Genomic DNA, 27,066 nt, shown 5'->3' on the forward strand with positions numbered 1-27,066 from the left:
TTCGATATAAACGAACAAAAGAAAACAACTTTTTTATCTTATACCTCACTTTGTCAGGAAAAATAATCAAAGTAGCAAAACTACTGGTAAAGTCAAATTCACGATCGAAGAACGAAACGCGTAAGAACGAGCGATTTTCATCAACGTTAAACACGATCGCAATTTATGATACAATCTCTAAGAAAGATTTATAGAAAAAGAAAGGTACTCACTGTAAGAGCCCACGTAGATCGGCGTCCATGTGACCTGAGAGTGAACGAGCGTCGTAGCCACGAACAGAACAGTGCCGAACCACGCACTCAAACGAGTCGCACTCATCTCACTAACAGCCTCGACAATCGCCATTTCCCACGTTTCAATCAGTTCTCTGCCTTAATATCATCTTTACCGACGTTTCCGTCTCTACTGTCGATTTCTTTTCTTTACACACCGATCCGCTGTATCGTCGATTTTATTTCTACCCCGAACAAACATAGCCAATAATTCTACGATATTTCGTCTTATACTTCGTTTGATCTCTTTCTTTAATTATTTTGCTAATCTAAGTACGAACTGCCTCCGTTCCACCCTCCTCCGGCAACTAGTTTCAAATACGTAAAATCAAATACGTGAAAATTATACAACAAAATCGAAGTCGTGTATCTAGATTTATCAACGTAACGTTTAAACGAATCGTTCATAAGTAATTAGCCGCGCAAGTAGTAAGTTAAACTCGCGGTGATTTCGTACAGTCGACACAGACTTGGAGAGGTTAATGATCCGTGAACGAGCATCTGTTTTCGTGCGTTTCGAAGTTCGCGGTTAAATTGTCCGTAGTATTATCGGCTTTGAAATTAGAGAAACTTTTGAATTAGCGCCACTTTATTCTCCGCATCCTGTTTTTCATCTTGCCGGGGCGACGATACGACGGAACTTTGTCCTTAGTTACTTTTCATCGCGACAGAGTCTTCATTTCCACGTCAGTTTTGATTTACACGGGGCTGCACCTTCCCCGAAACCACGTTCTTCCGTTTCATACGCGTGCACGATCATCATGAATGAAAAATCTGCGCCCTGTCGTCCCGTTTCACGGTCTCACAAAGGCGCGTCACGATACTCTGTTTCTACGCGAATACGTTCGACCTCGGTTCAATCTCCACACCACGATTTTCGTTCGGCCTTTTGTCTCTGCTCTCTCCACGTTCTCGCTATCTTTGCTGCGAGATTGTGATTTTGTCTGCAACAAAACCGAAAAGCAAAGGATTTCGTTAGAACAACTATACAAGTGATTGATTCTAAAGAAATATAAAGATAACAAATATTGTTTTATTTCTATTCAGAATCTTTGTGGCCGTGTAGTAGAAAAAGGGAAGAATTTATAAATCCTGAAGCACTGATGAAATATTCTAGATCCCATCTAAGAATCTTTCTCATGTCTAGTTTTATACGATTATCATCCTTCCTCCTAATTTTTCATTCTGTTAGATCAACTTAAATTTTCCCTACTTTCCTTATAAAGTTCTGTTTCAGAGGTAGGTACATAAAATTTACATTTTTTGACATGCAAAGTTAACCATTTGATCTTCTTTGACCCCTTTCTTTACTAACCTTTACCTTCCTTAACATCGTTATAGCGCGTACTTAACAACTCGCTCTTGCGCTATTAATTTTCTATGAGCTTATCGATCATTCGAACTTCCGTTTTCTCCTCAGTTCTCATCAAACAATGTTACATCAAACATCATTAAATATCGCACGATCTATTCAAAATAAAAATGATTTTTCAAAATAACACCTCCAATTTACACCGTCAGCGCACTAATTTTTAAAAAATCCAACGATTACTTGATTCGCGTCACGGTAAACATTGTCTGACGAGTAAAATCTTCCACCGACTTTCATTATCGTAGCAACGTGCATCGGATCCCAATAAGACGTCCTCCTCGATAATGAGGAGAATCCGTACAAAACATACTGAATACTTCTGACAGGTCGGATCCCAGCCGCGCACAATGATGTTCGCGTTTTCATCCCGCGGAAAATGTCGTCAATGTCTCGTTAGCGTATCTCCATCGGTATGAGGAGCAAGTAAGACACGGCATTATCGATCGTCGTGTTTTGCGGGCATCTAGAGTGACCGTGATATCTAAGATGTTATACGAGAGATGAGAAGAGGATGGTTATAATGAGATAGAGTATGTAATATCTTAGCGGTTCATAACGTGACAAGTCGGGGCGAAGTTGCCGGTTTTAACCTGTTATTTACTCGTTATCTCACCGTTTTCGACCCGACCCCTTGCCCTAGTCGCTAGTTATGAAAGCTATCCTTGTACCAGACAGCTTCACCGAGAACATTCACCGATTGTATCCATCGCGGTCTTCCTCTTCTACTTACCGCGTTCTGTCTGACCATATGCTGACTTATCTACTTAACCGTTGGTGATCAAACTTTAGAGATTGCCAGTGCATTTTCCCCGATATTGAAGCGAAGTATACTACATCTTGGGACAAAATTGAACACCTTTCGAATGTTTTTGATTCGATAGGATCGATCTATTGAGTGGTTCACGTTGAGACAAATATTCAGAGATATTAAAAGATGGCTATAATTAAGATACGATCGAGATATAGTAAAGAATACTGTTCGCTTTCTTCGTTTGATATATTATATTATAGTTCGATTTATAGATGTGACATTTTCGATAAATAATGTAAATTCTGTATGCTCCGCCTTTATGAGCGAACATGAGATGCTGCGCCTATTGATACGTTTGCGAATAATGCGTGAGTTATATTAGAAGATAGAGAATCGATATCATCACGTATGTTTCAATTTAGGAAAATTATCATTATTTGCGGATAACATTATTAAGAAGAGCGCAAATTATTACGTAGAAACGTTTCGTGGAGACAAGACATGTTTCTGTATGAGACTCGGTTCCATTAACCGGATGCTGGCTTATTCTATAGGTCAGTCGAGTATACCCGTTCCGTATCCAATCGTCCAATTACAGGTCGTCGCGTCTATTGGAGACCAAGTCGTTTCCACCCGAGCTTGGCCAAGTGTCTCTTTATACGAAGAAGCTTCCATTCTTTAACTTGGCTCTTTCTTCTTTGACGGTGGACCTAGAGGAAGAGACAGAAGTGTGGGAGATCTCGTCGAACGCGGTCGCGGCTCGAACGAACCCATTGAAAAGGCGCCGATGCAGTTAACTTAATCCAGGTGCTGATTGGACACGCCAACCGAGAACGACGGAACATGGGAAACCGGGCTAGAATAGAAAAAAAAAAGTAAAGAGGTTGCCTAGGAGGGTGGACTCCCTCCGATGGAGCTGACCTTAATTGTGCCAAGCAATTATGGCTACTTCCGTTTGATAGAAGTAATGCGTCCGTTAAAAAAGAGAGACCCTGCAAAGCGGGAATCTGTGGTTATGAGAACGTCACCGACACAAAGGAAGCCTTTCTGTCTCTCTTCCGTCCAATAAAAAGGTTCCGACACTCTCTCCGCCGGTTATTACGATTCCGTGTCCTGTCCCTTTCTTCGCGACTCTCCACGATCGAGGACGAGGGTTAGGTGTCGTTTCAACTCCACGGAAAAATAAAGAGAAAATCTTTTCGAGAGGTTCTATGGCGCCAAGTCTATTCAACGCTGAAAAAGGTAAGAACAGAGTTCAATATCTCCTGGCGAGATTGCATGATTATATTGTACGTAGGGAGTTTGTTGTTGGTATCTAAGAGAGGATAGGAAGCTGTAGAGAAAATGGCTACCAAAATAGAGATAATTAACTTCGTGTTGCGGCTCGAGTCTGTTGTCAAGTCAGCCGTGATATTTTTAGTAACTCCGTTTTACTCGTAGGGATTCTCTCTTCGATATCCAGTTTGATTATTAAGTGTGTGAAAATGAGATTGTTTTATAGAAATAACTTACAAGCCCGTTCCACCTTTTTCTTTTTTTTTTTTTTGTTTTACTCTAGCCAGTTATTACGAAACATGGTTATTCTTATACGTAGTATTATACGTAATCATATCGAACACGCCACGTACCACTTATCCCTCGTAATAAAAGGTAAGTGGATTGTTGTGTGACTTTGGATATTACATGGAATATATGTGCCCTAGATATTCGCCTCGAAAGTTTCGTACGATAACAGATTACTGTTATGAAATATTCAAATCTCTCTTACGAACCCTTCATACTCCACGGGCGAGCCAAAATCGAGATATATTTGCTCTGCAAGAAGACAAGCAACGTTTCGTCAGAGAAATATAAGAAATCAGTATTACGAACACGTTATACCTGGTTCGGACTTCTCATTGCGTTTTATCGCGAGTTAACCGCAAGCCAGACATTTTTCTTTTCTCGGATTGATTTTGCTTTTAATTTAATGAATTTCACGGAGAAGAAATTGCAGAGCTTTCGCGAGGCTGTAAAGCACCGTTTGCAAGGTAATTGCGAGCTTGTACAAAGATCCGAACAACACGAATGTTGAAATTCTCAAAAGTAATTACTTCTGAAATTTGCAGCCTTTTAATCGTTCTTCGTTCGCTGCTAACAAACCCACTTTGCCATTTTAATGGAGAAGCAAACAAATTTTTTTTCACAGTCGTCTCAGCCCTTTACTCTCGCTATAGAAGGAAAGTGGAAATTGAAAAGAAATTGCTCTCCGCTTTGTGGCTTCCTATGTTCGATTTCATTCGATTAGGAATCGAATCCGTTTTGTAAGTTGTACACGTCAGTCACGCGACAAACTGTTGTAATTATTAATCCAGTCAAGCATCAATTAGTCGAAATATCGATTAACCGCGTATCAGAGGCGTGTGTCTTGACCTGCACACAGGCACAATTTCGATTATCCGTGGCTTTCAATGACTGTGCGTTTCATTATTCGATTAATGAACCGTCGCGATCGGGATTGCGACGCCATTTAACGTCAAATTTCGAGGATATTGGTTGGAATCCATATATCGCCTCATATATCGTACCATGTTCTAAATAAAACTGTAAATTTCCGAAGAAATACGAATAACGAGCTATTGGAATCCATCGTGTTTCGTTATAAGACGGATGTTCATATATTTATAAAAAATTTTGATATGGGCAACTGTACAAAATATTCAAAATAAAAAAACTGTTTATAGTAATTAGAGGATAAGAAGTGTCTCTATTTAATTTCTATTTCTTTAATTGCATTAATAGGATACGAATTTGCGCAAACATTTGTAGTCTGTGCATTACAATTCCAACTATCGTTAAGTTTACCATTCTGCGTAGAATTTACATTTCACGAAACACTCTGAGACACGCTTCTAAACAACGAAACCATCTCGAAAAACAGTTTTGAATTAATCGCAAATTAACACGCTCACGGTCCACTTTGTTCGCGTCGTTAACAAAGAGGTAAAATATTTACTCCTCGCGTGTTCGTGTTTGCGGACAGAACCATGAAACGAATCTGAATATCCAGCCTGAGCGTGGCAAACGCTCAAATCGTTTCGTTTTCTCCATCGAACGCCCGAGGCCTATTTGATCGTGCTGGAACAATTTCTAACGGGTTCATACACGCGTCTTAACTCACCGTCCTCCCTGCCGGAACATTTCAGACCAGAATCGTTCCCCGTTTCGGTGTATAAACGTGCGGCGACGATATGAATTTATACGCTCCGATATAGCAGCGCGATGGAAGTTGTAGAAATGAATCGCGAGTTAATATTCTCGACGCGAGCGCTTGAAATTCTAGATTTCACGAGATGCAATCGTGTTTCGTAAACTTCCGGCGCGCAGTTACGGTGTAATACTTTAGCTATTACATTTACATCTTTTCATACCTTTTCATAGCTTCTTCGCAATTTTCCTGCACGAATTAAATTGTTTTCTGCCGTTACTAGTTCGCGTCGATTAATTTTCCTTGACTTTTTCACCTCGAACTATCTTTCAACCCGTCACGTTCATGAATCTCAGTTTCCGATGGATTTTACCCTTATCGAGAAAGAAAATCTCTCTTTTCCAACCTCTGTTCTTAATAGACGCTCGCGTTTCCATTTGTTTCCGCCGTTCTCGATGTTACGTGTCGCGTGACGCGAGTTTCCGTACGAACGTAATCAAAGCGAGCTCCTCGTAATGGCTCGACACACAGAGAACATCAGATTTCAACTGACTGATTTATTTCTCGACCGAGGGATAATGACACGTTCGTTCTACCATGTCGAGCAGAGATGTTCTTTCTAAATGTTGCCGGAGCTTTTCGAACAGGAGATGGCTGACGATATTTGTTTTTCACTTGGCCGAGCGAGGCAAATATCCGACGTGTTGTTTGCTCGAGCGGAACTTCCGGTCACGCGGCGAGAAACAACGCAGACGCCCCGAACGCGACAACTTTGAATCAATTGATGCGTTCCCGGAGATCTTTGCTCTCCAACTTTTAACGAACGCAACGATTAAAACGATCTCGGGACGGTAAATATTCCGTTCGATTCTCGGCGAATTCATCGGGATAAGATAAAGAAAGTACGGCGGAACTTCTCAATTTGAAGAACGGTTTCTATGGGAATCGAGGAATGAAAAGGAACAAAGCTTTCCGGAAATTTAAGTAGACGACGCGGTGAATCGATTTTTTAATTGAGGAAGAAGTATAAAAATCGGGGATGCTTTTGTAGGGATGCTAGAAAATAGTTACTTTTATTCAGATTTACATATAATTTCCTTTATCTTTCCTTCTGCGATCCAATACTCTAGATTCGCTCGATAAATTTTCACTAACACGGATTCTCATAAATTCTCACACAATCCTTTGACTTAAACTCCTCAGTTCCTTAAAACCCGTTAGAAAGTTTTCATAGGAAAGAGGCTGCATTTCCTTTTCCCTCGTTCTTTCAATTTTCACTCGTTTCTTTTCCTTTTATTCTACAGCGTTACAAAACGATAAATGGCAAATAAATATTTGAAATATAAATGTACATTTTTCACAGAACTCGTTCTGATGTTCGCCGCTTTTTCGAATCAACTGTTGTACATGAATCAACGCAAAATTTCGCGTCTCTTCCCCCGTCAGTTTTTCCAAACAAATTTATCCCGTTTCGTGGCTCGCGAGCATATTTAAGTTGCGAATTTTCCTGAAATTTGCAAAGATTATTTGAACACGCGTGATCCTTTGTGTCTAATCTTCCAAACCATTAAGATGAATGTAGAAATTTGCTGGACCATTTAACGCAGAAAACGTGAGTTACTGAATCCAAATCGTAACCTCAATACCGTCCTTAAACGAGCCCTCGACTCCCTATTCAGCCAGGAACGTTCTCAATGAACACTTTAATGCGGGTTAAGTCCTCTGATGAGATACTCCAAGCCGGGGTTCAGGGATTTAGCTCGGAACGATACATTATCTTCTATCACTTTACATGGCTACTACGACGCCTAATCTTTTCCCTTGTTTTCTAGTTCCTGCTTATCCAGTAATCGTGAAATGATTTCGACTAAGTACGATGATTTTAATTCTACAAGCCTTTCAAATATAATCTGTATAATCGCTACATGAGCATTTTGAGTAATCGAAAAATCGTCAAATATCTCCAAAATACTAAAATCTTCCTGAATGTCCACCTGAAGGTAAATTTTTACAATTTGACGAGTTTCACGTAAATTTATCTCAACATATCTTTCTTGATTCCACGTTAAATACAAATACGAAACGTACAATAAGAAGCAGTTGACTGAAAATATAAATTTTAAAAATTCCTCTAAATAATTCCTTTACTAATAAGACCTGTTTATCTAAACTCTAACCTAGTTCCAATCCTCACACGAGAACCATACATTCTACGTATCAGAAACAGTCGATCTAAGCACGGAGCGTGATCAACGCGGATCAATCTACTCGAACACAGGAGAGGCGATGCTTTCAACGTGACAGACTGCTTGACACGCGTCGATGCAGGGACGACCGATGCCATCTAAGCACCAGGCACGGTCAGCACAGCTCGACTTCGACTATCAGATGAAAAGCGAAGCTTTCTGTGTGACAGAAGCCGCTTGACGCCCGTCGATTTCGACGCCACGCACAGTTTCGATCAAACGCACACCGCGACAACGTTACGATTTACGATACGGTGTTGATTTATCACCATGATTTAGGGTCGCTTAATTAATTTACATCTGCGGGAAGAGAGAGTTGCGCGCGACGTTATCGGTGGTGAAGGTAGCCGGACATGCTCGATGCACGCGGTCAAGCTGGATGCAAACCAAACGCGTCGCATTGCTTCACTTTGAACGGCCAAAACCGCGGAAAACTGCGCGATTCTGCGAGAACCTGCATCGAACTTGGTGAATCGTTGCGTCGTGAATTCGCGCGAAAGCACGCCAAACGGCGTGAAATTACACGAAATCGTACACAAACCGCACGAAGCTACTCGAATCCAAACGATATCGTATGAATTGACGTACACTTGGCGCAGAACTGATCGAAACCACGTAAAATCGTACGAATGGAGGAGAAACTGCGCGAATTTCAACAAACTCGCGTAAAACCACGCAATAAAGCGCGAAGCTGCACAAATTCGCGCGAAACCGTATCACACTGTGTGTGATTCGGCGCAAAACCGCGTGAAACTACGCGAAGCGCACAAACCCGTGCAAAACTATCGAAAACCCAATGAAATCGGGCAAAAAGAGAAACGCGTTCATTCGTGTTCACAATTATCGCATATCGTGTAAACCTGCAGTTTCCTTTAAAGTTCCGATACTCGTCGAATCCACGAATTAACTGCTTAATATTCTGCGAAGAACCGTGGAAAATAATACGATAGAATTTTCACACGATCGATTGTTACGTATGATTATGCCTACAAGTGTATATCGTTGCAATGGAATGTAATTTATATGATACGTATATAATATACTTTGTGTAATAAATTAGGATTGTGTAATAAAGTGGATTTATAAATAAATGAGTGAAATTTATGTGTAAAGAAAGGCGAATTGTATGACAGTGCGATGAATTGTATAAAGACAAAATATACCAAGTCAATATGATTAGGTGCATACTATGCACATATTTGCAACTACGAATGCACGTGTATTCTATGATGCATCGATCAAGCTTAAAATATCCACCATGTAATTAATTAGTCAGAATTGGCGTCGATAAATGGAATCGCGCCCAAACATGTGTGTGTTAATGTTACGAATTCAATTTCAAGTTAAATACTTATTCGATGTTTGCGCTACGAAGATGATATTACAACGTGTATTGATTTTATTCTTCGAATACTATTGATAGGTAAAATTCTACGTCAGTATTGATCGATCCATTTCTACGTCAAGTTGTAACAAAAACTCGTTTCAGTTAACAATATACCATGTTCTCGATTCTTTGAAAAATATGAAAACTTAGATACATTATTTTAATAATATTTGCATGGTGGTTACATTAGTGAAAATATATGACCTTATGCCAAATAAATTTTTATCATACTCATAATATGAATTTTATATCTATCATAATATTAACCATACTAATAACAGAAGTAACAAGTATTCTACATAAAATAATAATCATGCAGAGCCTCTCCGATATCACTCTCAAATCAGCTTCGATAACAGAAATAATATCAACATTTCAACAATTTTCATCTTCTGCTATCAATTCTTCCAATTCTTCTAAAGAATCATGGAATCGACAACACGTATCACTATACAACGCAACACGGCTGAAATTGTTATCTAGAGCGATAACAATTTTACGTAGTCGTGTGATACGCGACGAGGAACGTTACGCCCCCGCGTCGCGTACAAAAATAGTTTCAACCAGTGTGTCTCGCGCGTTACCCGCGTACATTGTTCCCGTATGATACAAGCGGAGCACGCGTTCTCGCCCGAACGAGTCCGACGCACGGGTACCCGTTGGCTACTGGTACATCCAGTCAAATGCTCGAGAGAACGCGACTGTCCAGGGGTTTAACCGCGTACGAATGGTCGGAGACGCGCCACCGAGATATACGATACCGAAGCAATTTATCATCGTGACAATTTCGAACGTAGCACAGGATCTCCCGTTTTCGTATCCCTCTGTCGCCTCTCATCGGCCACTCTTCGGCGCTCAGGGTTCTCCGTTCTGGTCGTCGTCGTCGTTCGAGAACTGCGGTAGAAGTTGCTTATATGATTAATCGAAGCTTTCCTGCGCGACCCGGGCCCATCGGCATCGTTCCAAGGATTAAAGTTGTCCCGTACCCCAGCCGGTTTCCGTGACGGGAAATAATATTTCAGATAGTCGACCTCTGCAATCTTACTTCCGATGTGCAAAGTACTTCCGAAGGAGGTGGGGATTCCAAAGTTTTATACCTCGAAGAAGAATCGATTGGTTTGTTGGAACGATGGTTTGGGATGTTTGATTGTTGGAACCGAGAATGGCCAATAGACGAGAGGTTCAATGAGTAAATGATGCTAGCGCATTTCTTTAAAAAATGAAGGAAGATTTAGAAAACGAATACTTGATTTAGGACCTTTTATAAATATCTAAGCTTGTATATTATAAACTTAATAAATTATACATTTTTATACGTGATACGTGATACATTCTATGTATTTTTGTGCCGTTGAATTTTGAAGAAACGGAGAGTGTTTTTAAGAATTATCGGTGATAGAAAATCCTCTGGTAATGAGTACAGCTTTGTAAATAATTGCAGTAAGTATTTTAATGTTTCGAAGTATATAGATTTTTGTGTTAGAGTTTATCTGTACCCACGTCTTTTTCAAATTAAATCCTTTGTAAATGACTGAACGTTTAAATCCTGGAGACAGATCAATATTTTTGATATATGAGAAGTAAAGGGAAACACAAGCTTAATTTAGTTACAAGTTTGTCGCTCGGATAGTTCGTATTTACAGTAATATACAAAGATGTCTGTGTATAAAGACTTGCAATCGTAAGGCCCAATCATCATCGAACACCGAGAACAACGAGAACCCACAATTCTTGGCTGGCTGGAAGTCAGTGTGAAACTCGGTGCAAGTTACAGAGTTCCGGTTACGTCACGGTTGACGAACTTGTTTAATTAGATCGCCAGTCGGGGTGTTGATTAATTTCGAGACGATTCGGGCAAGTTCACAGCTGCTGGTATCGCGTTGCGAATAATAAGTGCACAGTCGCTTTGAGAAACAGCACGACGTTACCAGAAAATTTATTGGATTATTCGAGTATTTCAATTACTGCCTTTTAATTCTATTCCTTGTATCACTAGCACGACTTTTGATTAAACCAAATGATAACATCAATGATGTATGATATCACTTGTTTTACACGCAGTTGGAATATCGATTACTCGAAAGTTCAGTATGCTCTATATGAGATCACACCGAATGTGTTAAGAATTACTCGAAAATAAAAATCACTGTTCGATATTTGAATTTTTCTACACTTATGGGAAATTTAAAAATATATAAATTATCCATATTAGAGTACTATAACAGCTACTGGGTAAAACGAATCGCTTCTCAGTTTCTATTCCCTTAATTACGCCAAGAAGAATATTAATTTGTACAACAGAACATGTTACAAACCAGAAACTAAATGAAATAAATATAACGTATACCCATTTTTATGTTCCCATTCATCACTGAAACAAATTTCAAAATGTTACGGAACACCCTATATGTATATTACATGTTTCGTGCATTAACCTCTACCAATCGATGGCGACCATTACCTGATTTAATTAAAAATTGGAAGTTGCACGAGCCAGTAATAAAACAGAAGTATTTTCACGCTCGTTACGCCATGATTACAGTAACCACGATCAAATTGAACGTAAAACTCGCGAGTATTCGTTCGCATTTCTGACCTGAATCCTCCCTTTCGATTTTCTTTACGCTAGGAAATTAAACACAGGAACTGCGTTATTACTCCACCTTTTGCCCCTCTACGCAGGTATCGAGTGAATCGCGGAAGATCGAGCTGACGGTAGGCAGAGAGTAAGAGCTAGTACTAGCAGAGTTACAGCATAACTCGCCGGACAGATATCTATACTTTATCCATTCCGCTTTCCACGCGAAGTGCGAGAAGCATACACAACTATGCTGTATTTTTACTAGCAGTAAACCTATCTTTATTGTGTCCTGTAGTTTCACACGTATACGATCCAGTTCTTCTTTTCACCGCGACCATTTCGTTGTCCCGATGAATCACCGTGCTCCTACATCCTGACGATTTGTTCGTGCTGTGCCGTCTCAAACAGCTCCGTTGCGATTAAAACGCTACTGTTTCAACAATCTCGACGTTTCTTCGTTAGTATTCTAAATCACGGTGCAAGTGGAGAAAGCAGAAGAGAGAAAAGAAGGGAACAATTCCGCTGAAGTTTTAACGTAAGCTGGTAAACGAAGGAAGACACGCTTGTCGGCGGACGTTAGAAATAATCCCATGTTCCTGTTTGAACCTTCATAAACCGGTCGGTTCGAATGGTTTTATGAGTGCGTGGTACATAAAGGATGGAAAGTTTTTATCACCATCCATGGAGTTCTCGCATTTGACCGGCTGCGACGAGAACACGAGGACAATGTAATTAAGGACTGAGCTGTGGAGGAGCAGCTGCAGAGAAACTTCGTTTTACGTTTTAATCCTGTTGATTCTGGATTCTATTCGATTCGACAAAAACCATTGCTTTTGTACTTTCAGAGGTCCACCTTTCCAAACGTAAGTTTATAATCCTTATGCGACACGAGCGAAGTAGCTCGGTCGCACGCTCAAGCGAAGCTTTATGGATAAGAGTAATCCCGAGGGTACGAATCTCCGGTCAAAGTTTTTTCTAATTGGCCCTGGCGGAAGCTGCACGAGCAAGATGCGAGCGGAGGCCTCCAAGCGGAACTATGGCTTAGCTAGAAGAGCCAAGGAGACCCTTTTTCCACGAGCTTCCCTCTGAACGAGCGAGTATCGGGTCGAGAAAGCTACTGGAATCTTTCAATTCGACTAAGAAACTCGAACGTTCCTGCAGGCAGTTTAATCGAATTCCATCGCGGAGACAAGAGCGCCTCGGCTCTTTGGATCAAAGCGCACGCGATAGCTGCGAGGCGTATACAGACGGATCGTAGCACGAGAAAGAATAACGTACGACGTTTATCCTGCAAACCGATCGATACACGATCTTGCATGAAAAGATGATGATTCGAAAACAGAAAATCGACTGTATAGATTGTGAAAACCGGGGGGCGAGGGTGTAGCCGAGGTAAAATACAGCGAAGTGTAACAGTCGTACGTGATGTGGAGATTACGAGTGATAGGGTAGCTCAACATGCGGTAACACGATAAAGATGTAGAGTAAATTCAAACTCCTAAGAGGCTTGTCTGTATCGTAGACTTAGAGTCAAATAGCAACGAGTCCTATATAGTAAACTATCGTAAGTGGAAATATCGAGCAGTACAGAGGTACTGCGATAATCTTCGACGCAGAAAATATTATGCCGGAATCGTTGCAAAATTAATCTCCTGTTTATCCATTCTCTGTGTTGGAACACGTACTCAGCAATATGCGATCGCGACATCTATGGTTATATAGGGAATATGGGGAATACATTCCATATGTATAATTTAGCATAGGACGGACTAGTCAGGCACTTTCATATTTCTTTGCACGTGAAACACGTAATGCGACTAATATTTTGTACAACGTACGTTCAAATACAGATACATTATTTGAAACTAGATATAAAAATCTACCATTCTCTAATATCGGCAGACTCCGATGTCGCTCAAAGGCTACTCATTTTCGTTTATCTTAATTTTATGATTAACATCATCGCGAGTCAAATGTCTTAAAGTCTTGCTTAATTATTATTAAGAGCTATATAATCTAATTCGGTAAATAGTTGCAACGTAGCAACGATTTGCCCCCGACGTTTAATATCAAGGCTTGGTCAGCTGCGCCAACATCGTAGAGCCGGAAGACAAACGTGTTTCAATAGATGGTTATGCATCTATGTAAATCTGCCATTAATTTCGTTATTCAGCCATTATCGAGTTACGGTTACCGCTACGCCTCGAGCATCGGTTGATCTTGTCCAATGGGTTCTACATTCGAAACTTGGCAACTTTATTGCCCGCCATTTAACTTTAAGTACCGCTCAGTTCAATTACAAAGTTCCATCATCGACGAATATTATCGTCGTAGTACATTTATTACTTTTTCTATTTATGTTCGTCAAAAGTTTCACGTTGAAGGTCGACGTAAGTGCGTAAAGAAGAATTACTTAGCGGGCGACCGTTTTAAGAAGCTCGTTAATCATTCCTGTAGCCACGTTTCTTCGTCTCACCTCTGCGTACGTTCCAACTTGCGGCCCCATAGTGCGGCTAATTCACCCTCGAGATTTAATAACAACCATTGCCGCATGCACCTTTACGATACCCGTTTGCCACTGGTTTCGTGCGCTAATTTAAATATTTAAACATTTGTCTTTTTAATGAAAGTCTCTTAAAAAATTGAATAATAAAATGTTGGAAAAATTGGAGATTCTTTATTCCTTGATAAGGGGTTAAGAGAAGTTAAAATATCTCAATTAAAAATATTGGAACTTACAAATTTCTATGTACTCGACTTTCTCGACTTTCAAAGCTTGTTATATTTTAATTATATTAGCTAAGTCTTATAACACGTAGCCAAGAAGTTACCTAAACTTACTCGTGTGTGTAGTAGCAGTACCAGTATAGTTGTTAAAAGGGGACTAATAGAACGTTGAAACATTGATAAATTTTCTACAGGTTTGCGCAAGTTGCTGATTTTCTGTTATAACGTTTTTATAAAGACATCTTTGAAGATGCAAAGTGATGTGTGTCTAATCGCTCGTTTAAGTAGGTAAATATATTCACCCAGTACGTCTGTAACGAAGTTTACAAAAGGACTAAGGAGGGACTACGGGTGTCGACGCGAACAAAGTTAAGCTCTAAAGCGGAAAAGTTAAGAGACGATGTACCGCGACGCGTTCAGAATAACGACGACAAAACCATGGGGTGGCTCTACGAGAGAGGAGTTCTGGGTAAACGAATTGCTTCCCTGATCGGGCCGCGGCTTTCAACTTCCTGCGTGCTAAGATTTGGTCGACTAACCACCAAGATTCTCGTGAAATTGGCGAAACTGAACGCCCAACATACCTTGTTGCTCATCTTTTATGGCAAAGTGAAATTAATTTAAAAAACCGGACGATATTTTATTAGTACATATAATATATTTTCGTACAGGAACATTATTTTCTTCTTAGCAAAAATATATTTTGCATGATATATGTTTGTACACTGTACGAAATGCAGTTAAAATGCATATCTATACGGAAATCGATAAACTAAACTTGTAACATATGTGTATATTAGACGATTTACTAAATTTATAGCATATTAAATCGCAAAATATACGGACCAAATATTAACAATTTCCAAACTAAATACGTTTACTACCAATTGTTCCTGTACCAATCCTCATTTTTAGACACAACTAACTTCACACGTTAGAAAATTATAAAAACTGGATCTAATTCAGGATTCCGTATCTCAACCAGATAAATTCTCGTATATCAATCAACACGCAAAAGCAGCGTACGAGAAGCAACGAAATATCGCAACGAATTTAATTTCACGACCAAGAAACAAATTATCCAGCTCCAACCTTCCGTTGCAGTCGCACAAAAATGGATCCTCGAAGCAGGGGAATATTTCGCGGAGTAAACAGTGCGACAAATCCTCGGCATCAATCTCCACCAGCAAATACTAATTAAAAGCACGTTCATTAGAGGAACGACCAAAAACCACGTCTTCCTCCGTGTTCGAACGTCCTGGAGCGATTGAGGCGCCGCGTACCGACTTCCGGTCCCTCTTAAACATACAATACCGTGAGCTTGTGTTACGTCAGGAACAAGGATAACATATCGTCGTAGCCTGGTTCGCCCGCGGATAAACTAATATCCCGGTGACCGTTATCTGTTAATTAGGCCGGCTTCTTGCACGCTCGATTCCTCCCTTAAATTTCCACACGGCATCCCGGAGATGCGCATACGCGACGCTGCGGAACCACCGCCCTCCGTATGCTCTGCTCGTTGGCCAGTTAGCACGCTCGCGCCACACGCGTCAGGTATGTTAACATTTGCCTGTAATGCAGTCCGACACTGTTGGTTCGTGGTTTCAGCTAGGTCTGCTGTTAGCAGATGGTCTTCGCATGAAGCAGATCCACCGGGGATTTAGAATTCAGAATGCCAGTTCTGCGCTGCAACCGAAGCTTAAATTATACCGGCGTACAGCGTTTGCAGCATCTAGCTTCTGCCATCGGCGATTAAAAGACTTTGTAATGCTGTTCCATCGAAATTCTTTGAGTCGTAAGCTTGACGTACGGGCGAATTCACAGTCAGAATGAGTATGCATTAGTGGTGAATTTTGAATTCTGAATATTTGATCTTTTTGTCTGTAGTTTCGTCATCCCTTTAGAGTCCAAACCTTCGGAAGTAGTTCTGTGTGTGTAAATGCGCATGACAAGCGCAAAGGCATTAGGATGGACTAGGTGGATAGATCGATCATTATTATTAAGTCAATGGCGTTGCCAGTCTGCTCGATGTTTGGTCCCAGATAATTAGCGAGCGAATTAGCTAAATCATTTACGTAAATGACATCGGTGGATCTTAGCAACAAGGTCTGTGAAGACCACGGTCGTCGTTCGAACAATAAGATTTGACTAAAGCGAAGTTAATCAGTGTTCCACGATACGATGTAAACACTGTAGAAAACGAGTGGTCAAATTTTTTATAAAATCTTAGATTGATGAAGAATTAATTACGTTATGTATTTATTGAAATACACGCACCAAATGCCAAGAAACGGAACGTCCTTCATATTCATCCTAATTCCTTGCAGTTCGTAAGGAATGTCGTTAGATTCTGCAGATTTCCCACCGCACGAACATTTATGCGATCGTGAAAATCTCATTACTTCTAGTTTACGTTCGCGGAAAGTAGTTGGCGTGCCTGCCGACTGGCTCGTTATCTGACCCGATTATCTGCCGTCTAGATTCAGGCGCGTCGCATTAAAATGATTCCCGTTCAATTTTCAGGATTCCAGTCGGTCGATGACGACGCGGCAACGGTAGGAAACGAGGACGCTCCGACATTCGATAAATATGGTCTTTGTTCGGCTGAATCGGCCCGTAAAGTCATCCTATTACTGCCGAACGTTTTAATTAAATCACGATACCGCGGCAGACTCTGGCTTGTGAACTTTAATTGAAAGGTTGCTTTCCCTGGTGTTACGTTTCACAGCGCCATTTAATCGTGACAAATATGAATTTCGTGCTGCTCTTGGTCCCACCTTACCGTAATTAACTATAACGGGTTGGAGAACTTGTTGGCGTAATTACCAGCCAAAAATTTTCAAGTTTTCTTCTACTTGTTCTTTGTAGTTATTGCCTTTGCTCGCAATTGTACAGTATAATTTTCTATTGAAAGTAATTTTCTGTTAGTTTTATTGTTAATTCGCGCTTAATCTCAGAGTATCAATAGCGATATTTTTTATTTCCATCAAAAGGTATTTTAAGATGAGCAGATTCCAAGCAACGAGCTTTGATATTTCCTTATATTTTTAGGTTTTATGAAGCCTGAGTGGTTCCAAACTTTGAACGTGTACGTGTATCATATACGGTATGTTCATTCACCTGTGTGCACTGGCTGTAAAATACGATGGTACGATGGGTAACCGAGATGTACTTTGCCGAAACTTCTCGAACGGTGACGTTTTTATCGCAATTTCGCGACGCAAAATAAGATGTTAGAATAAGCTTTACAATACGCTGGTGTGAATCATAAATGCTGTTTTCTTCTTTACGGTTCTCGCGTGGCTCTACCATTTATACCCACTTTATTTTATGGGCGCGTAAACGATAAAACACTCGTTCGTCAGAAAACACTTAAGCGGGGCCGCGTGGGTTCTTCAACGAAAGAATTCGATTTGATCGCTTGCATCGCGTCAGGTGATTGCATCTATTCCCAGGTGAAATTCCTATCGATCCTTTGACGTGTATTAAGCATCATAAATGTCATCCATTCGAAATTCTCCTATAAATCTCTAAAGATCGAACACAACGCGAGGAGCAAACATTGAAAATATAATTCTCCATCGTTATGATTTTCCTTATTAATTAATCCTCCGTAGACAAACTGAGTCACTGTGGACCCAAACAAAATTTTTTACCATTTTGCATATTTCTTTCCACTGCATTTTTATTTTCACTTTAAAAAGATTCAAACGCTTGATGTAGTAATTCAGAATTTTAAAGTTTTAGATATTTCAAAAGTCCAATATAAAAAACTTATTAAATATAAACGACCTAGTTTTCCTAATATTAGTATAAAAGCTAACTAACGTATAATATAAACGTCTCTTTAATTTACAGTAATTGCAAGCCAGCGTATCGCGATTACAGCACGAATGGATTCGCACGTAGGCAGCAAGGGTGTTGTAAAAAGGAGAAAGCAGAAGTTTCTTTTCGATGTTCCTCGATCTCGGGGGGTAAACGTCCGCGTAATGATCGCGAGTTCGCCCTGTGGCGGTTTTATCGAACGCTTAGTTTCCCCTTTTTGCCGCGGCAGGCGATACCACGTCAAATATTTGCATCTTCCGGAACAGCTTTTATCGTCTCGCTTGTCGAATCTCGCGTGTTCGCGGAGCCCGCGGATATAATGCAAGCTTTCGGTTTCGTAAACAGACCGCGCTATCCATCAACGAAGATGGTTCGTTTAGACGAACTGCTCGCGCTCCGAATACGCCCCGCTCTGACGTAACACGTGTCATTGTAATGCATACGAACACTCGCCGGTCACGTAGCCACGTGTAAACGGAGAAACGTTCAGACTGAGAAATTACGTGCTACCCTTGCGAAGATTTGTGGAAACTCGAGAGGCGACCCTGCCCAGAGATATTAACCTTGGACACGTTATTAGAATTATTTAGTGCGGGCATGGCTGCCTGGCAACGTCCACCGTGGAAAAAACCACACGACACGCGTTTATTTTGCGTGTTCTCCCTTGCTTCGGCGAAAAATAAGAATGACGGTAACTTGGAGGGTACGAAGGGGAAGTTTTCCCTCGATGCACGTGTGGTTTCTTGAATATCGGATGAAATTTAGGGTTGGCAAGTTCAGGTAAGTCGCGCGTGTCAATAAAATGTGTGGGATACATGTGTGAACGAGGGTGGCGACCGTACAAAGTTGGCGAGTGGCGAGCGTACAAAGTTGGCGCGTGGCGAATCTTTCAGAATATTCGCAAAGAAACGCGTGCTTCCTCGAAGATTGGAGAAGAAACTAACAGAGAGAAGAATAACTTTGAACGTTATATACTCTCTTTGCAGGACATACTATTTGTTAGGGGTGTTCGAGAACCCAAGTCGGGTCAAGATATCGAAAGTTTGTAACCACATAAATATGCTCGGGTACTCGAAGTTAGATTCACGTCGGGTTCTGCCATATCTTATTGATATGCCTCTATTATTTATTTCCAAAAACTCGAGGAGATAAATTCGATAACTTCATACGTCAAACTGCTAGTGAACATACAGGTACTATCCTTCATCGGTTACGAGCCGATCTGAACGTCTTATCGCAGAAGTAAAGTATTCGATTGGGATTCCTTGTAATTCCCGGGGGGATAAGTTTCGCAATCGAGCGACAGGTTTCGCGTGGCGTTTAATTACCGATCAACCATCATATCGAAGCAGCTAGAAACTACCATTAATTCAGCAGACGTATCGGTAATCGGCAAGTTGCTCGCTAGTTTCGTGGCGCATCCGCGTTGATTTACGACACGCGTGAAGATCGAGCAAGCTGCCGCGGCGAGTGTTCGACGAATCAGGAATTCTCGCTCGATCGTTCTCACGACCTGTCAGGTGAATCGAAACTTTCCCAAGAAATATCGTCTCCGTCTTTCTCGTCCCGTGGCCGTTCCACGGGATCGCCGTCTTTGCATCTGTGACGTACGAACGAACGAATTCACCCGGAACGCGTTTCCTTCCACTTGTCGAGCACGAAACGCGCCGAAAGACACCGCCGACCTAACTTTTACGGACGCGAGTAAATTATGGAAAAGTCAGACGGACCTGGTCATAGATTGACGCGACTTTTGCACGGTGAACGGCCAAGAAATCTGATCCGCGCGATGACAAACGACACCCTGACTTCCTGTAACCTGGTTTTCCCTTCCCTCGTCGAATAAGAAATTTTCCGCATTGTTCGGGGATTCTGCGAGCTGGCTGGTAAGCTGCATCGTTCGCTTCTCTCATTAATAACGCTTCTTTCCTGATGATTTATATATAACCGGGAATAAGCGAGTACAAATCAACTAAAGGGAAAGAGGGATTTAGAGACGTGTATTTTAGTAAATTCCACGCATTCAATATGTATGTATATGACTTTGCGTAAATAATAAATGAATACCAACATTTATAATTAGCGAATCCCTTAACCAAGCTTAAAGTACAACATGTTTCTCCATGCAATCACTTAAACCAAATTATGCTCTGCGAATATGCAAAATGTAATTGTTAGGTTTTCTAGGATACGCGTTGTAAAATAAATCGCTGCAAATTCTACAGGGTAGTTGAAACGCGATACAAAATATATATCGAGGCGAGTAGCTACTCCGTTTATCTCATTTCAACGGAAATATCAATACTCCGAGTCCCTCGCCGCTTCTAGACCACTTGAAATCCACCTAAACATCGTCCTCGGAATCCTATCCGCAGTTCGTTCTCGAGCACAGCAACACCGACGTTACCTCGAACAAACCGCGGCCCTTCAAATATCCAATAATTCCAAAGTATCAAAAGACCCTCGACCGACGCTTCAAATATTAACAAGTCAAAATACAAGCACGGTCAGAAATTGCAAAGGTCTAAATTGCGGGCCCGGAGGCGAGCCGATGATACAGAGAGACGATTCGACTCTCTGGTATACGCGTATTCGCGTTTCGCTCGACATACGAGTTATCGATCAAACACGCCACTCTGGCTATTTGTTCGAAGCGTTTCTTCCATGAAAATTCTATGGAAGACACGGACGAGTACGCAGAGAGGACGTGATATACAATATATTTCAGAAGCGCGACGACGCGGTCACGAGTCGACAGCTGAGTTTTCTCTTGGAAGACGCAGTCGCTCGTATTAATTCGATTGCGAGCACGACTCGCCGTATATCTTCATTCGTCGCTACGTTGGCCTACGATAAACAACATCCTTTTCCGCGTAAGTTTCGAGCGTGCCACCGACTGCACAAGGAGTCGCCGGGAGGAATTAAATAAAGTATGCTGCACGACCCGCGTTATTGTGTACACGATGTTCTTGAACCGTGAAACGCAAAGAGATTATGCTACCAGTCGCCGGACCGCCTGTCGACCCACCACCGAGGATTTATTCTACCGTGTTTCGCGGAAAATCGCGATGCACCGGTTGCCCAGTTATAGCCATCGAGGTAAACGAACCTTTGTACCGCTTTTCCTCTCAACAATAGACGCGAATAGTCTCCGCGAGATTTTACGGCCAATTTCAAGTCAACTCGTGCTTCAATGTGATTAATTACTAACATACAGGAATTTTTTAATACTAGAACTTCACGACACCGGATCTCAGATTTTTGTCCTTGCAAATTGCTAAGATATATACAAATGTTTCTGACAAAATTAGCGTTCATCTTCATCGATGCCTATTTTTATTTCAATCTTTTTATTTTTATTTTACATCTATATATTTATCATGTACATAGGTCGATATTTCTATCGTTTAAATGTTTGGCGAACGAGTGTATGATTTAAGCAATGTCAAAGTAATTTTCCATGTTAGAAGTAGATATTTCTAGCGCTAAATATCCGTTGAATCGAGAGCTACAGAATGACAAGAATTTTTTAGGAGAATATTACCTTATTACGTTTTAATCTAACGTTGTTATCGTTAGAAGTCATGGTCGTTCGTTTAAATATCAAACATGAGAAATGTTGTCGGCTATGTTAAATGATTAGAGGCTTGGAAGCTGTCCTAACAGGCGCAATGGAAAGTTAAACACAGTTCCAGAATGGCTGACTTTGAAACTCGACGCTTGGGAAGCGTCAAATATTCGATGAGAGGTGTGTTACGCAGCGATGCTCAACTATAGCATCTGCAATACGTTCTATATAGCATAATCTGTTAACTGGAATAATAGAGAAAGAACAACAAACTTCGTGAAACATGGCATCTGATCTCACGTTCGACTTTCCATAAAAAATTAACTACGCTATATATAACTATGTACATTTTTTATAATAAACACATTAACGTAAGCGCATATTTCAAACGATTTATTCCTAACATCGCGTGGATTAATATTATTTTAATGAAACATTAATGTAAATCGATTATTTAACTTTCGTCGTAGCGTTTATTTCCTCGCGCAGTGTTAATCTGAAAATCTGTTCGAATTCGTCGGGTTCACGGACATTAAAGCAAGTACTGCTGTTTGAAAAATGCGTCCATTAACTTTGTTTCGCATTGAAATGGTAAACTTCGTTAGGTATCCTTTTAATTATCCGCCAGGGGAAATAAAATCCACGATAATTCCAGGATAATTCCTAGGCAACCGCGGGACCCTCGTTAGCGCACGATCTTCGATCTTGCAAGAACTTTGTGAACAAACAGTTTAGAAACTCTATTAATTTTTAAGCTTCGATTCGAGACGAGGCGTACGACGTCATCGCGATCCCGCCAACTTCATTATAACATCTCTCGATATCAAATTTTACGGTGCATCGTTAGTAAAAGGCAAAGCGAGGATGAATTTTACATACTTCTAATTACACCGGCTGTGAAATTTTGATCCGTCCTTGAAACTTTTACGCCATTCCTAAGGACTGCCTGAATTTCAAGAGCGTGAAAGTGATTTAAGGCGTAGCCGCGCGTATAAATGCTCCGAGAATTAAATTTATCGCTTTCAAACGAAAGCTTCTCCGTTAAATAAATTTACTTTCCTTCCTTTGATTTAATTTACTGTCATTCCCTTTACCAACGCAGAACAGGTGAATCGTTAAACACTTCGTTTCCTGTATATATATTCGCAACGCGAAAATTCACGTAAAACGAACGACGAAATACATTACCGTCCCGACAGACTTAAACGTTGCAACGATCAACGCCGATGTTAAAATAATTAAATACGCCGCGACATGCAAATAAGACAAACCGACGCGAAACGTCCAATATTGCAGCAACGCGCCACAATTTTCGAATAACCTGTGTAAATTCCTCGTTGTCCGCCGAAATCGACCTACGATCTACAAAACGACAAGTGGCTGTACGTGAGCAAGCAATACCGCTAACGGGCAACGGGTTTCGAGCGAAGCTAATGGCGCCATAGTGGAAAATCGCGAACACGTGGAACGAACGCGAAAAACAAATGTGAGAAATAAACGAGAGGAACAAACGCGGGGAACGAACGCGAGGAACGGTTGCGAAAAATGAGCAGAGAAAACGTCAGGGTTGGCGGGGCGATAACGGGACACGGTTTACGTAGGAGGCAGCCTCGGTCAGCATATCGCGTTAAACGGGACGATAAAACGGATTCGAACGAGCTATCTGTCAATCGGTCGCAATTGCAACGAACGCAAACGATCTGGCCGCGATACTTGCTCGACAACGCTCGACTATGAGATAAAAGTTAATGGACTATGGAACTATTAAATTAATTTCCGTGTTAACTCGCATATATCGCTCGCGTTATTGAAGCGAAAGGAATATTTTATGTATTTTACATCTGCTTTGCACTTATTCGTTTTATGATTAACGACAGGATCGATCGATCGATCTCGAAGAGAGACGAGGTTGATGTTGCCTTGCGAATAAACACGGAGAAGTATCGTGGGAAATAGTGAAATTGGGGAAGAGGGAATTTTATCGGGTATAAAACGTCGCCCGCTCCTATAAATTTTCGTTGTCTGTTCCTGAATAATATCGTTCGCGGGTAACCGGTATCGATCGATTCCTCTCTCTCTCTCTCTCTCTCTCTGGATGCCTGCGACCGGTCGACGCTCAAATTAAATTATCCCCACCGGTGGCGAGGTGGTCGTGTCAAGAAGTATGGGTTAGGCTCTTTAAATGGTGCCAGAAAATCAATGCTAGCTTAGCCGTTCCCGTTGGATATCGTTGTCCCCTGTTGTCCCGTTCGATGGGAATTGAGAGGAATCGAATTTCTATACTATCGAAAAAAGCCGCGTGAAACGTGGCTTAATATTAACTAACGTCTCGCTGAGTCACAATGTTATTTTAGGGAGATGCTGTGCTATTTATTTTGAAGGGATCTAAGCATACGTTCCGTATGAAAAAATAACATTCGTTCTTCCTTAAATAACATTCGAAGAAAAATATTTCCTCGTTGTTATCTCTGCTATAGAAAATAGAGAAAAAAATGTAAAAGAGGTGATAGCATAGAGAACGATCCACTAGTGAGAAAGAAATAAAGCGCGGAGTGCCATAATTTTGCGGATTTCAGAGAGAGCAGCGCCAATCGCACCAAGGATTTAACGCGCAAAATGTATTACAACAAAATTAATCCGTTTTTCTGATTTCGTGGTACCACGCGCCAAGCGTAACGAATCGTTGTAACGAAACGACCACAGATTTCGTTGCATGAATTTAATCGGATTATTTAATTGATGCCACAAGGATAAAATTTCTCTCTTTCCCCAGTTTCCGCGTTTAGGCCAAGTAGTCGAATGGACGAGATATGCGGGCAACGCTTTATTCAGCCGACGATCAATGACAGATGGAATCGGTAAAAACCAACTGTATAAAATGCGACGATAAATTGAAAATAATATATTTCTTTGCTCTCCCGAGGTTCATTCCACGTACGTATCAGAATTGTGGTCGAGGTGACGCACGCATGTAGGCGCGACGATCCCTGTATTTTGTAACAGTCCCAGAGGAGAGAACGGATATGGAAAATTCATAACGTATTCGGTAGAGTTGGCAAAACACCCTGGTATAATAATCGACTGGTTCTTTCGGTGATTAATTATTTTCGGTGATGGTTATTTCCAGTATGGATGTTCTACGACTTAATTTCGAAATTTGTAGTTATTTTTGGGAAGCAGAGTTTGGGATATCGATTACGGAATTAGCAGATCGTAAACTATTTAAACAATCCTGGATGACTCGAAATAACCTTTTTTGCAAAAATTGCTATATGATTTTTTAGTTTAAGTGAAATGAGAAGAAATTGTTTTTCAGAAAATGTTTGTCAAGAAGTAAATTGTTTAAATATACTACGATTAAATATATGGTAATATATTCCAGTGTTCGCAAATTTTGTACACGAAGCTTCGAGCAAGTCCACGATTCCAACACAACAGCGTAACAATGTTATCCGTACACGACACGACGCGACGCAACGCGACGCGACGCACGGTTGACTTAGCGCCGCGGCAGCACGCGCCATCGTAAGCCGTAACTTTAAGCCGCCTTCCTATGTCTGTCTGCGTACTTGACCTCCAAATAAATAAAATGAAAATGCAGATATTTCTTTTTCCATTTCTCTTGTCGTCGATTCTCAAAGCTTGTATCGAATGTAACCTCCAATTGTCTATCCAGACAATGGTATCGTCAGTGTCATTTGACTCGTTCGTACAATTTGGAATCGTCAACGTTTATCGACAAGGACACGTCAGTCCATCTGATGCTGTCGATAAATGCTCGCGATGGATCAAAAAGGCATTGATACATTGCGTTGATGGTATTCTCGAGAAACTGTTTGTGCTTAGCAACAATAGAATGCACACATAATGCAGAAACACTATTATACCGTAACCTATTGCGTTCAAAGAGCTTTCTCCTTATTTGCCTGTTTCTTTACAGAAGAAATACCAGAAAATCCCCAAAGTGAAGAAAATCGCAACAGGGGATCGTAAATATAATTCGAAGATCGAATTAACTCGAGCGCCATCTCTTTTCCCATTCTGGCCGAGTAACAACCGATAACGATAGATTTCCGTGGAATATTTTACGCGAAAGATAATATATCTTGCAGGATTTTGTTGGCCTCGTGTTTACGTGCGCGTCGCGAACGGGGATCGGGGGTTGGCCGGGGGTTAACTGGGATCGTAGCTGCTTCCCCATACATTCGTTTCATCGACGTACACGCGGACCAGCATGTAGAAGAGCGAGGGCGCATATTCGCGCGCCACGAGGGCGTAGATCATTATTTAGCATAGCCCCTCTAACGGGCAGGGAATAGACGGTGGAAAATAGAAGCGAAAGGTACGTGGTCGCGTACGACGGGTGACTGGTCGCTATAGAAAATGTAGATGAAACAGAAACGTTGCCACAAGTCATTTTCCTCCGTGCCGCGTGACCTGTCCCCGGTCTCGCTGGCCTCCGTCATCTCTGTCCCACAGAACTACCCTGACAAGGATTTATTATCATCGACGTAGCACCGACATAAAACATGATGAATCGAGCCGTGCGCCGTTCAACGCTGTCACGTGACGCGACACCCACGACGAAGCTGCCTTATAATACATTTTAATTAATCGTCCGGTGAGGGATTAATTTGTCATTGGTCCGCCGGTGATTCCTGCCGATTGATAGGCAAGCTGCGAGCGATTAGGCTCAAAGGCAACCTTCTAAGTGGCAGATGGTCGATGCTTTCTAGGAAAGGATAGTTTCGAATGATATGGAGAATAATCAACGATGTCACGTTTAAAACGTTTGTGACGAAAGCGGATTACATTTTGAACGGAATTTCGATTATTTTCTTTTAACCAGATTCGATCACGTCTTGGATACGACACACCTGTTGTATCCTCGATTTCGAGTATAATACGTATATTTTTGTACGTCCGAGTTTCTAGGATACTGCATGACATAAAATAAGGGTAAACGATCTATGCGACGAAATCACTGAGTCGTCGAATCCCTTGCTAAATCTTCTTAACGTCACACGAATAAACAGTCAACCGGTTAATTAGCGTCTAGCCATAGATATCAAATTATTCATAACGAAAATCCGAGCAGATGTACAGCCACCGTAACATCAATCACACATCGTGCTGTTAGACTGTGCAGT

General features: G+C 41.1%; 1 protein-coding gene across 3 annotated transcripts in view; it reads right to left on the bottom strand.

Annotated features, from left to right (window-relative positions):
• LOC117159777 (uncharacterized) overlaps positions 1-27,066 on the bottom strand; it is a 271,261-nt gene that overhangs the window by 218,602 nt on the left and 25,593 nt on the right. For 2 of the 3 annotated variants that reach the window (XM_033339921.2, XM_033339920.2), the window contains exon 2: positions 213-1,216. In XM_033339921.2, coding sequence (XP_033195812.2) covers positions 213-345 — 133 coding nt within the window. In that variant the 5' untranslated portion in view covers positions 346-1,216. The remainder of the gene's footprint in view (positions 1-212; positions 1,217-27,066) is intronic. The other variant, XM_076619339.1, reaches the window with a different exon arrangement.

This window comes from Bombus vancouverensis, chromosome 6, assembly GCF_051014615.1.
Source record: "Bombus vancouverensis nearcticus chromosome 6, iyBomVanc1_principal, whole genome shotgun sequence".
NCBI classification, from domain to species: Eukaryota; Metazoa; Arthropoda; class Insecta; order Hymenoptera; family Apidae; genus Bombus; species Bombus vancouverensis.